General features: G+C 34.1%; 1 protein-coding gene across 3 annotated transcripts in view; it reads right to left on the reverse strand.

Moving 5' to 3' along the window:
- The window catches only part of VRK2 (VRK serine/threonine kinase 2), a 96,952-nt gene that overhangs the window by 20,233 nt on the left and 61,923 nt on the right, over positions 1 to 14,796 (reverse strand). For all 3 annotated transcript variants that reach the window (XM_065929239.1, XM_065929240.1, XM_065929241.1), the window contains exon 8: positions 7,739 to 7,871. In XM_065929239.1, the coding sequence (XP_065785311.1) occupies positions 7,739 to 7,871 (133 nt within the window). The remainder of the gene's footprint in view (positions 1 to 7,738; positions 7,872 to 14,796) is intronic.

Below are 14,796 nucleotides of genomic sequence, written 5' to 3' on the forward strand. Positions count from 1 at the left end.
TTTTAAAGCAAAATAGAGGCTTCCAGAATTTAATATAAGATGGCTTTCCATTAAAAAATACAGGAAAAGAGTACTTTGAGGCCACTGTAAATATCATTTACATAAAATTACTAAATGACAGACTAATTTCATGATAATTTTGTTTTTTTTAAGTAGCTGATATCAAAAGGACAATGAAATCTAGTAAAATATCAAAATGTACAAAATATTACTGAAATAATGATCAAAACATTAACAAAGTCCTACAAAATAAACTCATTTTTATAACCATTCCAAATTGTTATAAAACAATAGGTTGGCTTAGATTTCTACCATAACTTGAACGTTCACCTGTGTAGGGATATAAAATCTCCTAAGTGTAATTCATGGCTGCTAAACCTGCTGTAAACAGGTATCCTGTTTTATTATCTTTCATTAAATACACTCTGAAAAGTCATTCAGTAAACTCAGTTTTTAATTTTAAAAGTCGTCTACTAAGAACAATGTTGCTAGCACACCATAACTACTTTTGGTCACCATACATAAGTTATTATAAAAGCAGAAGACAAGATTAGCTCTCACACATACTCTATCTTAACTGCTATTAGAGTACTGGATTATTAAAGGCCCTTCAATCGACTAGAATGCTACATTCCCATGAGTATCATTTCCTTTCTGCACAGCTTCAACAATGTCCTAATGCAAGACTTGGCTCCCCTATTAAAATAAAAACACAATCTCTACCATGCTGTTTTGTAGTGATTTCTTCAGTAATAAATCTCCCATTAATAATGGAATGTTTCCATTTGTACAGATGTGTTCACAAGTCCCTTTTCCATTATTGCAATTCCTGATTACTACCATTTAAAAAAATTCACATCCTCTAATTTCCAAAAAATTATATTCTGGCACCTGTTTGGACAATATAGGCTACACAAAAGAGACCCTCTGAGGAAAACCAACCAGAATTAAAATAGAATGAACATTTTCAGTCAATTCCCCCAACCCTCCAACTGAGGGATTAATTGATACAAAGCTGTAAGTAATGACAAGTCATTTAGATTCCTGAAGCCAATCTTTCATAAACTGGTCTTCATTTGAAATAGCCCTTTGACAATTAACTTTACTTCACTAGCATAGTTTAGTCTTACCTAATATTAAACTATGGCATCACATTTTTCAAACTTTTATTTACTTTTACTACATATATACATTAATAACTATGGTGAGGTAAATGTTTTACCACTGTTTCCACTAAGTTCTACAGACATACATGTAATGTTAAAGAAAAAATTCTACAGTAACTCTTTCCCACCAATGAACAGTGAGATGAAAGGATTAAAAATGCTTCCAAGCACACACCTCTCCCTGAAACTCCCTCTCAGGGAAACAAACTGCAAAGTGTGATGTGTTTATTTGAGAATCTAAACTCTAAGACTGTACCAATGACTATGTTATCTCTCCATCTACTACATACAGAAGAGCAATTTTAACACTGGTTAAATTAATTAAAATATTTTGGATGCCAATATTAATATCTATGAGTGGGTATGTAATTAACACAATAAATTTATCATATATCTAAACTTAATGTAGATGTACTTTAAACAAAAGATAATATAATATCTGTTGAATCTAGGAATCTAACATTTGGATATTTACTGTATTATTCTGTTATTTCCTGTATATCTGACAACAAAATGCTGAAAATTAAAAAACAAGAGTTGATCACAGCTGAAGAAGACAATATCTAACTAGGAAAATATTTTTTAATTTGAAAGCTGAAACATGTTATAGATTATTTTATTTCTGTATAATATTTATTTCTGTATAATTTATTATAATACATAAAGTTTATCAGGTGCACTTGATAATATAATCATTAACAGCATATTTCCATATATATTTCCTATATGTAAAGTCATATTTTTACTTATGGTATTACTGCTTGGAAATATAGGAAAATTTAGTTATTAATATTTTTCTTCTATATTCTCATGTCACTATCTAAATATAATTTAGCATCCAATTTTTACTTTGCTTTTTAATATGGTGGTGTTTTCAGTTGCTCAACATTTCTAAATGATTATTGCCAACAGAAATCCCCCCAAAAAATGCACAGGTGGAGTGGGACTTGAATTCTATTTCCCTAGAAAGCACATACCAGAAACAGCTGACACTAGAATACATAATTAAAGTAAAAACAATCCATGTGATTTATGAAGCTGCTACTGTGCCAGACACTCTAACTGCTTTTATATTATCTTATTTAATCATCCTAACAATAACATGAGGTAAGTATCATTATCCCTGTTGACAAAGAAGAAAATAGAGTCTCAGAGAGGTTAAATAACTTGCTCAGTATCACAGAGCAAAAATTCAGAGCTCTGCACCGAAATCCAAAGTGTTCAGAATCCAAAGCCAACACTCCAATCTGCCAATTACTTTGCCTCCCTTGTTAGTTTTAACACCATTTAGACAACATTACATATACTGCTTCTACAGTTAGGGAAGTATTTGAAGCAGGCATTTTAACTTAAAACACCAAAAGATATACTGACCAAAGACAGGTATACTGGCAAGGAAGAAACAAGCAGCAGATCCTGAGCAGCAGGTCTAAGCAGCAGCACTAACAAAATTTTTCATGCAACCAACCTTTCATGAAACTATTTGTTTAAAACTACTTCATTCTCATGAAAAAGACTGTCTAATTAAAACATTAATTTATAAAATGTTAAATGGTTCTTCCAAGCTGGAACAGAAACAACAAAGAAATCACACTGGAGAACTGGTCCTTACTATAAAGATAAATTGCAGTAAAATTATCTGGGTGAGATTCATCAAATGGAATGAAAGAATTGGGAGAAAAAGAAAAATATCAGTGTTAATCTCCAAATGGATCTGATTATTTGCCTAACATGTTTTTTGTATAGAAAACAGTTTTTTTCTTATATAGAGTAACATTATAAAGTAGGAGGAAAAACAAGTTTTTGTAGGAAATAATAAAATGAACCTTAAAACTTCTGCCTTAAGCAAACAGGGTTTAATTGCTCAAAATACTAGTTTATATATTCAGAAATGACAATAGGAAAGCAGAAAACATCTGAGTAAGATGCTCACCTGAGAAGTGAATTGTGACTATCTGCAGAACAAATTTAAAGGTTACTCTTGTTTTTCTAACTAGTAACCTATGTTATTTTTTATTTATTTTTTAACCTATGTTATTTAGTAGTTTTTCCAATTCAGATATATAAAGAGCTAGGGAACTTTAAGGTGGCTACAATTTACTGCAATTAGGATATTAGGAAAGTAGAATGCAATGTGTCACATTTCAAACAAATAAAATCAGGTCTCTCATTTCTTCAGTACCTTTTAAATCCTAAGCCTTAGTTTTTGATGAAACACTACTGTGTGATCTCAGGAGAAGTTATTCAACAGAGCAAAGGTATCTTACATTTGGCCAATGTGTATTCTTAACCCAACCAAACAGTTTAATATCTATGCCAGGACTTTGAAAGTCTTGTCTAAATGTCAAAATTGGGTTATGCCACATAGAGGGAATAGTGCCTTCATTAAAATTTATTTATACATCAACCAAGGAGTATTTATAGCAGTGAAATTTACTTAAAAATAAAAATCAACAGTATGTTTTTCTGACTACTAGTAGATTCAATAGTAACTTGAAGGTTTACCTTAATATCTTATAATTGAAAAATAGGTTCCCTTTTTTGAATTATTGTTTAGGAAGTTAAATATTGTGTAAACCATGTCATTTCTCCAAGTTTGGTAGCATGAAAACACATTCGCAGTTTATCTCACATATAGTTTGTAAGTTGGAGTGTTATATTAGAGTGAAATGCAGCCATGCAGGAAATAACACAAGACTTGGATTTCATAAACTGTAGCAACTGGCAAAAATTTTTTAAAGTATGCAATATAGTTCTTTCCTTGATACTGAATATATCATATAAACAAATGGACATTTAAAATGCAATTTAGATATCACATTGTATGGTCATCAATGATGTCAAATTAAAACAGGTATTATACACTCAATGCACAGGTCTGAAGTATTTTAAAAAGCTCAATATGTTAAATGCATTATATCTCTAGAGAAATTAAGTATTGACTGCATGCCTCAGTGAGCAGAAAAATCTACAAAAATCCATACCACACATTGATCCCAATATTGCTTTTTAACATTACTAAGAATGTAACAAATTTTAAAATAGTGTATTTGACACAGATATAATTCTCTTTAATTATCAGGCAACAAGCCCAAAAATATGTCAATGTTTATACATGTTGGTTTCTATGAATAAGAGATTAATAATAGATGAGATAAGCCCAACATGTATTACTCTAATTTTACACTAAATGAAGCACTTCAGCCACTCAGAAAACACTTCCAGGTCATATAAGAGAATTGAGTTTGGAAGAATAATTGCAATTTGAAAAAATACAGATATATACATGTACAATAGCTCAAGAATAGTTATCTACCCACTCACCCTTCTGTTCATTCGCTTTTATATATCTCTATTCATATTTTTACTTATAATATTACAAGCTACCCTCCTTTTACACAGTTGAACTAAAAACGCTTATGTAAAACTGATGACTGGCACCTTATACAAATTCCTTCATTATGAAAAGCCAACTATTAATAATCCACAGAAACATGAGAGTTAGCTTCAGTTTCTGAATAACCACTACAAACGTAACAGACCAGACAGTCTGACCAGGTTAGCAATATATCTGTTAACTGTCTAATCCATAAGTCAGTCTTATGCTGAAGGGTGGATATTTCCCAGGGCCTGATCAAGCCAAGATAAACCTGAAACCTAACAAACGCTCTGACAACTAGAGATGCTATTTCCTAGTGATAGCTTGCTCTGCTCTTTATGTTTTCCCGTGCATTATCGGCCTCAGTGTTTACTTGATCTCATAGCTGCACTGGTATAGAAAAGATTTTTCTGAGATTAAACTACATAATGTATACTGAAAGTAAACACATTAATATTTATGAATCTGACCTTCTGCATTTACCTACAGGATTTATGGCCTTGTTTATACTAGTTTCTAGATAGGACTAAATGATTACTCCATTTCTAATAAAATCCTAAAGTGAAATGTTTTATCTTGGAAAATTAAATCTAAAACATTAGGAATGAATAGTATTAAAATATTTGAGGATACCAAACCTTTCAGTTTTCATACTAAACTGCATGTTAAAATTTCAGCAAATGTGTGTACATACACATCTATGCATCTATGTGTGGAAGTATATATGTGTATACATATATGTGAAGGCATATGCATATATATGTATATCTATATGTAAATACAGATATGGTGAGAACTTTACACTCTATTTGTAATGAATTAAGGGAATCCAATTTTTATAGAAATCTTTTTAAACCTGTGGTAAAAATGAATATTCACTCCAGCTTACAACTTTTCAGCAAATACCAAAAATATGTAGTGGAGGCTCCAACCTGAATAGCCTTCCCAAAGAGGTAATATCTTTCTATTACTATTCTCAGTTCATTCTTCTCTCCAAAGACCTAACATGGTGAAATCTACCCATCACCCATGGTGAAATCTACTCATCAACATGTATTATTATTTAGGGAGCAAAAACTTAAATACACTACAGAATAAAATACTGTTCAAATCTTTCACAAAGGTAGCATAATGAAAATATTTACCTAAAAAACTATGGAATAACTGAGGAGGACTTTCAGAATTACCGCAGTCCAAACAGTGATCAGACCAACATCCATCAACTCTACTTTCCCATTCCACAATCACAGTTATATTTATAATGGTCAAATCTATTCATATCAGTATTAGAGCTATTGGTTGAACTTAGTGGCCCAATCATAAGTTAACATTGTCAATAATGTAATTGGACCAATGCTTAAGAATCTGTATGATGAATTTCCAGTTATACTACTATCAAAAAGTACTTTCAGGTTTCTAAATATTCTTTCATACTAATACATATTGCAATAGTGAAGAACAAAATTCACTGAGAACTTTAAATTAAAAAAACCCACAACACTATCAATGAACATTTGACTTTTACATTCCTTGTGCTTAATCGCTCAGTCTTGTCTGAATCTTTGTGACCCCATGGACGGTAGCCTACCAGGCTCCTCTGTCCATGGGGTTCTCCAGGCAAGAACACTGGAGAGGGTTGCCACTCCCTTCTCCAGAGGATCTTCCCAACCCAGGGATCGAACCCAGGTCTCCTGCACTGCAGGTGGATTCTTTACTGTCTGAGTCACCAGGGAAGCCCTTAATTAAAGCCAATGACCCATTTATATATTTTTTAAATGCCCATTGATTCATTAACAATGCTAATGGTGAAAAGTAATACAATATTATTAAATTTCTGAGTGAAACCATTACTTTTTTAACCAAACTATCTTTGAAAAAAAAATGCAGTGATTTCTCTTACTCTGATCAGGAGTTATATGAGCCAATTTCCAACCCCCAAAATTTAACCTATGATTCTTCCTGAAAGGAAGAAGGTATACAACTGACCCACTTGTTTCACTTTTTCAGTGGCCTACCTTAAACTAGAGTGGGTTTTAATTGCCCTCGAAAATTATCAAGACCCTCTACATTACATGGTCAATGGTCCTTTTAATAGAAAAGGCAATAATATACAGTTGTTTGCACCAACAAAAACTCATTAGAAAGTATCAGTTTAGGGTAACAGTTCAACAGCCATTAACAAGTGCAAATGTCTAACTGCCTTTTAGTGAAAATGTGGTCCATTCGAAGCTGTTTAAAAATTATTTGTGTGGTTTAGTGTATTTGAAAATATTTTTGTGAACAAAGTTTATGAATAATATAATTTTGAAAGCCAAAGTTTTTCAATAGTCACCATTTTTTTTTTACTAGCATAACATTAGAATTGACTTTTTGTCATGCTGACAGAGCAACTAAGAAAGTACAGTTGCATTGACCATATTGATTGTGAACAAAGCAACCATCAGTGGGGACTCTGCACCATATATTTTCAATATTGACCTCCTACTTCCTTTTCCATGGCTTTCTGGGTCGGCTATTGGATTTGGACTGCAGTGTAATAAACAGCTAAGGTTTAATTAATGGTAAATGAATACAAGACATAGGTTATGACTTTAACTAATTAGGGAATTGTTGAATTAAGTCTGCCTTGGAATGCAAGGCAGTACAATCAATATCCAATAAAAGGACTATGTATGTAATTTACCTGCAAATGTGTTTCCAATACCATCAAAGTGAGTTTAAATAAGTAAGATATATGAAAGGTGACTAGGAGAGATTTCCACAAGTTAACACTTCATAGTTTCAGAAAAGACTTCCTTATTGTTGAGATGGTATCTGCTAAAGCTCTGACAAGAGCACAATGAAAAACAGGAATCATTCTTCACACATGTACCTGCACCAAATCCAAAAGAGTTTCTAAAGCATAAAAATTCAGTTGTTGACTTTCAAGTTTAATGTAAACAAACTAGTACCTTAGGCTGCTCCAAATGAGCATCAAATTTTGCTTACTTGACATCTTTTACTCTTTTTTCACTTGTCAAAAGTCTGTATCTCTTCTCTTAGAAGAACATTTGTTGACATACAGGAATTCATTACTTTTGATAAAAATCTCACCAATGTTCTCATTCTTCAAACTGACCAGGCAAAAAGGTCATTTCATGGAGCCTTAAGACTTTGTTCTAATTATTGTGAAATTAAAAAAAAAGAAACCTACCTACTCCCTTGTGGGCATCCAAGCTGGTAAACTCTATTGTCCCATTATGGCCTTTTTTAGGATTTTCCTGATACTGTTTGTGGTTCCCATTGGGACAATATCTGTAGGAAAGTCCATAATCTGCAAGATAAACCTGGAAGACGTGAACAGACAAATGAATAATGTTTTTGTCCTTTGAAAAGTTAACCTTTATAATTAAGTCTTAAGAAACTGATAGGTTAAGAGAACCTCAGATCTGTATTTTATTAAACCAAATGGTGCCTTCAGATAAAATAGATACAACTGGGGGCCATAACAATGAACTTTCTAACTTAAATCCTTACTTCAACATAGGCATATCTTGTTTCTGAGTTGACTTAGATTTTCATTCTTTTTATGCTGCTCTTAAATTCCCTTCCCTCTAGGTGGACATGTAGATGTCATAAACCACAATATGTCTTTTTATCTGTATTCATACAGCTTATGAGGATCAGGCTTTTTTTCTTAGTAACCCCTCCTTGTAACATAAAACTATTTCAACAGGGAGGGGAGAGGAGAACAATCTAAAAATAGTAAGCTAATATTACAGGAATCTCCATTAACAGGAAGCATAAAAACAGTGAACAGACTATAAGGGATAATGACTGTCAAAATTAAAGAAAAAAAACAAAAAACCAGCATCATGGTGTCCGTCTTTAAGAATGGAACATCAATGCAGTACTTTTGGTCTTTCAGACCAATCCATATCATGACTGTTATCTCTCTAAGTCAGTCAGAATCTAAGCAGGGTATCCAAACAGAATATAGATTGTTGAAAAGTCAGATAGCAATTCAAGTGAATTTTCCTAAGGTTACTTTCGGAGAGAAAAAGAAGGGAGGAGAGAAGTAGTTTTACAGATAAAGCATACACTGAATAGGGAAGTGTTATGATTAGACGTTTACTCTAACATATACCAGATGGTGAAGTCAGCCTGCAATGCAGAAGACCTGGGTTCAATCCCTGGGTTGGGAAGATCCCCTGGAGAAGGGAATGGCAACCCACTCTAGTGTTCTTGCCTGGAAAAATCCCACAGACAGAGGTGCCTGGCAGGCTACAGGTCATAGTGGTGCTAAGAGTCATACACAACTGGAGCGACAGCATGCACGCACAGTCAGAATATTACACTTTCTACCCACGTGTTACCATGATCCTCTCCCCTCTAAACCACTGAAAAAGAAAGCAGCTTCAACTTTTAAAATGGATTGTTTCACATGTATTTCTTTAAAATTGAGGAATAAGGCAACACTTCACAATGTTCAGCTTTAAGAAAATAAAGTATTAATATTATAATACAAATGGAATTTTAAAAGATACCTGTTAAAAGAAAATTAAATTTTAATTGAAGTTGTTGGTTTCAGGACAGCCTAAGTAGAAGATATTCTGAACTTCAAAATAAAAACAACACAGTTTCCTTCATTTGCTGCAGAACATAGCTTGCTAGATTGTATGAAAACATGGTATTTCAGTTTTGTCTCTCACTCACAGATGCCATTTCTCAACATGGCTTCAGGAGTAACTGCCCAAAGTAACTGCACTTCAGAATCAGATGTAAAACTGGTTGCTTGCTTTCACTATTTATGATGCATTTTTATCTTTATTTGAGAACTAAATAGACTTCACTTTGCAAAGTAGACATCCTGAGAACATAGATATTGATAGCAAATGGAAAGGATCTCATTCAGTTCAACAGAGATATCAAAAGCTTTACAGATGAAAAAAAGCTAAGAGAATTCAGCACCACCAGACCAGCTTTATAATAAATGCTAAAGGATCTTCTCTAGGTGGGAAGCACAGAGAAGAAAAAGACCCTCAAAAACAAACCAAAAACAATTAAGAAAATGGCTATAGGAACATACATAGTGATAATTACCTTAAATGTAAATGAACTAAATGCTCCAACCAAAACACATCGACTGGCTGAATGGATACAAAAACAAGTCCTGTATATATATACAAGAGATCCACTTCAGATCTAGAGACACATACAACCTGAAAGTGAGGGGATATAAACAGATAAACCATGCAAATGGAAATCAGAGGAAAGCTGGAGTAGCAATACTTGTACCAGATAAAAAAGACTTTACAAAGTAAAGACTGTTACTAGAGATAAGGAAGGACATCACATAATGATCAAGGGATCAATCCAAGAAGAAACAAAAATTATAAATATTTATGCACCAAACACAGGAGCACCTTAATACATAAGGCAAATGCTAACAGCTATAAAAGGGGAAATTGACAATAACACATTAATAGTGGGGGACTTTAAGAACCCACTTACATGAGTGGACAGAAAATACATGGACAGATCATCCAGAAAGAAAAAACAAAAAAGAAAACACAAGCTTTAAATGACACAATAGACCAGATAGATTTAACTGGTATTCATAGGACATTCCACCTGAAAGCAGCAGAATACACTTTTTCTCCAGTGCACACAGAACATTCTCCAGCATAGATCACACACTGGGTCACAAATCAAGCCTTAGAAAGTTTAACAAAATTGAAATCGCATCAAGTATCTTTTCCATAATGCTATGAGATTAGAAATCAATTACAGGAAAAAAACAACCTGTAAAAAAATCACAAACACATGGCAAAAAAACATGCACCATTAAATAACCAAGAGATCACTGAAGAAATTAAAGAGGGAATAAAAAACTACATAGAAAAAAATGACAACAAAAATACAATGATCCAAACCTATGGGGTGCAGCAAAAGCAGTTATAAAAGGGAAGTTTATAGCAATTCAATCTCATTTCAAGAAACATCTCAAATAAACAATTTAGCCTTACACCTAAAGCAACCAGAGAAAGATGAACAGACAAAACCCAAAGTCAGTAGAAGAAATCATAATGATCAGAGCAGAAATAAACAGAAATGAAGAAAATAAGAGCAAAGGTCAATAAAACTCAAAGTTGGTCCTTACAGAAGATAAACAAAATTGATAAACTTTTGGCCAAACTATCGAGAAAAAAAGGGAGAGGACTCAAATCAATAAAATTAGAAATGAAAAAGAAATTAGAACTGACACTGCAGAAATACAAAGGATCATAAGAGACTACTAAAAGCAACTACCTGCCAGTAAAATGGACAACCTGGAAGAAACGGACAAATTAATGGAAAGGTACAACTTTTCAAGACTGAACCAGGAAGAATTAGAAAATGTGAAGAGACCAGTCACAAGTAATGAAATTGAAACTATAATTAAAAATCTAAGAAACAACAGTCCAGGACCAGATGGCTTCACAGGTAAATTCTATCAAACATTTTAAGAGCTAACACCAATCCCTCTCAAACTCTTCCAAAAAATTACAGAGGGAGGAACACTCTCAAATTCATTCTGTGAGGCCACCATTAGCCAGACACCAAAACCAGACAAAGATATCACGAAAAAAGAAAATTACAGACCAATATCACTGATGAACATAAGACACAAAAATTCTCAACAAAATATTAGCAGACAGAATCCAAGAGCACATTAAAAGGATCATACACCATGATCAAGTGAAATCTATCCCAGGAATGCAAGGATTCTTCAATATACACAAAGCAATCAATGTTAACACCATATTAACAAATCAGAAAATAAAAAAATGATCTTCTCAACAGATGCAAGAAAAACTTCTGACAAAACTCAACACACATTTATAATAAAAACTCTCCAGTAAGTGGGCACAGAGGGAATATACCCCAACATAATAAAGGCCATATACAACAAACCCACAGCAAACATCATTCTCAATGGTGAAAAACTAAAGGCATTTCCACTAGGATCAGGAATAAGACAAGGATGTCCACTCTTGCCACTCATATTCAACATAGTTTTAGGAGTCCTAGTCATGGCAATCAGAGAAGAAACAGAAATAAAAGGAATATAAACTGGAAAATTAGAGATAAAACTGTTACTATTTGCAGATGACATGATACTGTACATAGACAATCCTAAAAATGCCACTAGAAAGCTACTAGAACTAATCAATGAATTTGGTAAAGTTGCAGGATACAAAAAGGACAGAAATGTCTTGCATTCCTATACAATAACAATGGAAGATCAGAAAGAGAAATTAAGGAAACAATTCCATTCACCATTGCAACAAAAAGAATAAAATATTTAGGAATAAATCTACCGAAGGAAGCAAAAGAACTATACTCAAGAAAACTATAAAACACTGATGAAAGAAATCAAAGATGACACAAACAGATGGACAAATATACCATGTTCTTGGATTGGAAGAATCAACACTGTCAAAATGAAGGTACTACTCAAAGCAATCTATACATTCAACGCAATCCCTATTAAAGTACTAACGGCATTCTTCACAGAATTAGAAGAAAAATTTTACAATTTTTATGGAAACACAAAAGACACCAAATAGCCAAAGCAATCTTGAAAAAGAAAAAGAGTCAGAGGAATCAGGCTCCCCAATTTTGAACTATAATACAAAGCTACAGTAGCCAAGACAGTATGGTACTGGCACAAAAACAGAAATGTAGACTAATGGCACAGGATAAAAAGTCCAGAGATAAACCCAGGCACTTATGGTCACCTAATCTATGACAAAGGAGGCAAAAATGTACACTAGAGAAAAGACAGCCTCTTCAGTAAGTGGTTCTGTGAAAACTAGACAGCTACATGTAAAAAAAAAAAAAAAATGAAATTAGGACATCATCAAACACCATACACAAAAATAAACTGAAAATGCATTAAAGACCTAAGCGTAAGACCAGACATTATATAACTCTTAGAGGAAAACATAGGAAAAACACTCTGACATAAACTAAAGCAAGATCTTTTTTGACCTACAAAAATAAACAAATGGGACCTAATAAAACTTAGAATATTTTGCACAGCAAAGGAAACCTTAAACAAGAGGAAAACATAACCCTTAGGATGGGAGAAAATATTTGCAAATGAAGCAATGGACAAAGGATTAATCTCAAAAATATACAAACAACTCATGGAGCTCAGTACAAAAAAGCTTCCCGGGTGGCACAAGTGGTAAAGAAGCCACCTGCCAATGCGGGAGACTTTTAAGAGACATGGGCTTGATCCCTGGGTGGGAAGATCCCTTGGAGGAGGGCATGGAAACCCACTCCAGTATTCTTACCTGGAGAATCCCATGGACAGAGGAGCCTGGTGGGCTACAGAGTTGGGGACAACTAAAGAAACTCAGCATACAGCATGCACATAGAGATCAACACAAAAAACAAACAACCCAAGCAAAAAATGGACCTAAGATCTACATAGGCATCTCTTCAATGAAGAAATACAGATGGCAGAGGCACATGAAAAGATGCTCAACATCATTAATTATTAGAAATATACAAATCAACACTACAAAGAGGTATCACTTCAAACTGGTCAGAATGGCTATCATCAAAAAATCTATAACCAGTCCATGGAATTTATAAATAACATACAAAATGTACAAAATCTATACAGTCCATGGAATTCTCCAGGTCAGAACACTGGAGTGGGTAGCTTTTCTCTTCTCCAGGGTATCTTCCCAACCCAAGGATCGAACCCATGTCACCCTCATTGCAGGCGGATTCTTTACCAGCTGAGCCACAAGGGAAGCCCAATTAATAGAAAAATACCAATCAAAACAACAATGAGGTATTGCCTCGCACTGGTCAAAATGGCCATCATCAAAAAATCTACAAACAATAAAAATGCTGGACAGGGTGTGAAGAAAAGGGAACCCTCCTGCATTGCTGGTGGAAATGTAGATCGATACAGTCACTGTAGAGAACAGTACGGCGGTTCCTTTAAAAACTAAAAATAGAACTACCACATAACCCAGCAATCCCACTACTGGGCATATACCTTGAAAAACCATAATTCAAAAGGACACATGTACCCCAATGTTCATAGCAACACTATTTACAAGAGCTAGGACATGGAAACAATCTAAATATCCATCTAAAGATGAACAGATAAAGATGTGGTACATATATACAATGGAGTATTACTCAGCCACCAAAAGAAACAATAAAGACATGTAGAGACATGAATGGACCTAGAGTTTGTCATACAGGGTGAAGTAAGTTGGAAAGAGAGAAACAAGTATCTTATATTAACACATACATGTGCAATCTACAAAAACAGTGCTGATGAAACTATTTCCAGGGTAGGAATAGAGACACAGATGTAGAGAACAGACGTGTGAGCACATGGCAGACAGGGAAGGGGATAGTGGGATGAACTGAGAAATTAGGATCGACATGTGTAAAACAGATAGCTAGTGGGAACCTTTAAAAAAACACAAGACACTCAGCTTGGTGCTCGGTGGTGACCTAGATGGGTGTGATGGAGAAAGGGTGGGATGGAGGTCCAAGATGGAGGAGATATATTTATACATAGAGCTGATTCACTTCATTGTACAGCAGAAGATAATATAGCATTGTAAAGCAATTATATTCCTATGAGATTCTTGTTAGGTAGAGTAATCTTGGTTGTTGGTTTTTCCCTTTCATCACTTTTAATACATCCTGCCATTCCCTTTTGGCCCATAGAGATTTTGCTGAAAAATCAGCTAATAGGCTTAATAGGGATTCCCTTCTATGTCATACAGTTTTGTTTTGTTCTCTTACAACTTTGTGAGACAGGTAGGGAAGATGTATTTAACAGATGAACAATAATATGATACACCCAAATAATGCAAGTCATCCAACACTCATTAAATTCAGCTTCTACAAAACATTTTATTGTTTCAGTGAATTTTTCAGCTGTTCCCTCCCCCTCAAAAAACATCTAATCTATACTAATGCTTTCAAGGATTTTCAATTATAATATTTTATTATTAAAAAGGTAGTGTAGTAGCCATGGAGACACAACCTCATTAAGAAAGAACTGGTCTTTCACCTGTGAGGAGTGCAATCATCTGACAACCTCGAGGCAGCGCCACTAGGAACCAGCACAGCATGTGAGCCAAAGCCACACTCTCCCCTGGCAGCTCCTACTAAAGAATGATCATGGCGGGAAAGCTGTGTGGCCATTTTTACTCAACTGGAGACTCTTCAGAGGGGACCCGT

This window comes from Muntiacus reevesi, chromosome 3 (assembly GCF_963930625.1).
Source record: "Muntiacus reevesi chromosome 3, mMunRee1.1, whole genome shotgun sequence".
Classification (NCBI taxonomy): Eukaryota; Metazoa; Chordata; class Mammalia; order Artiodactyla; family Cervidae; genus Muntiacus; species Muntiacus reevesi.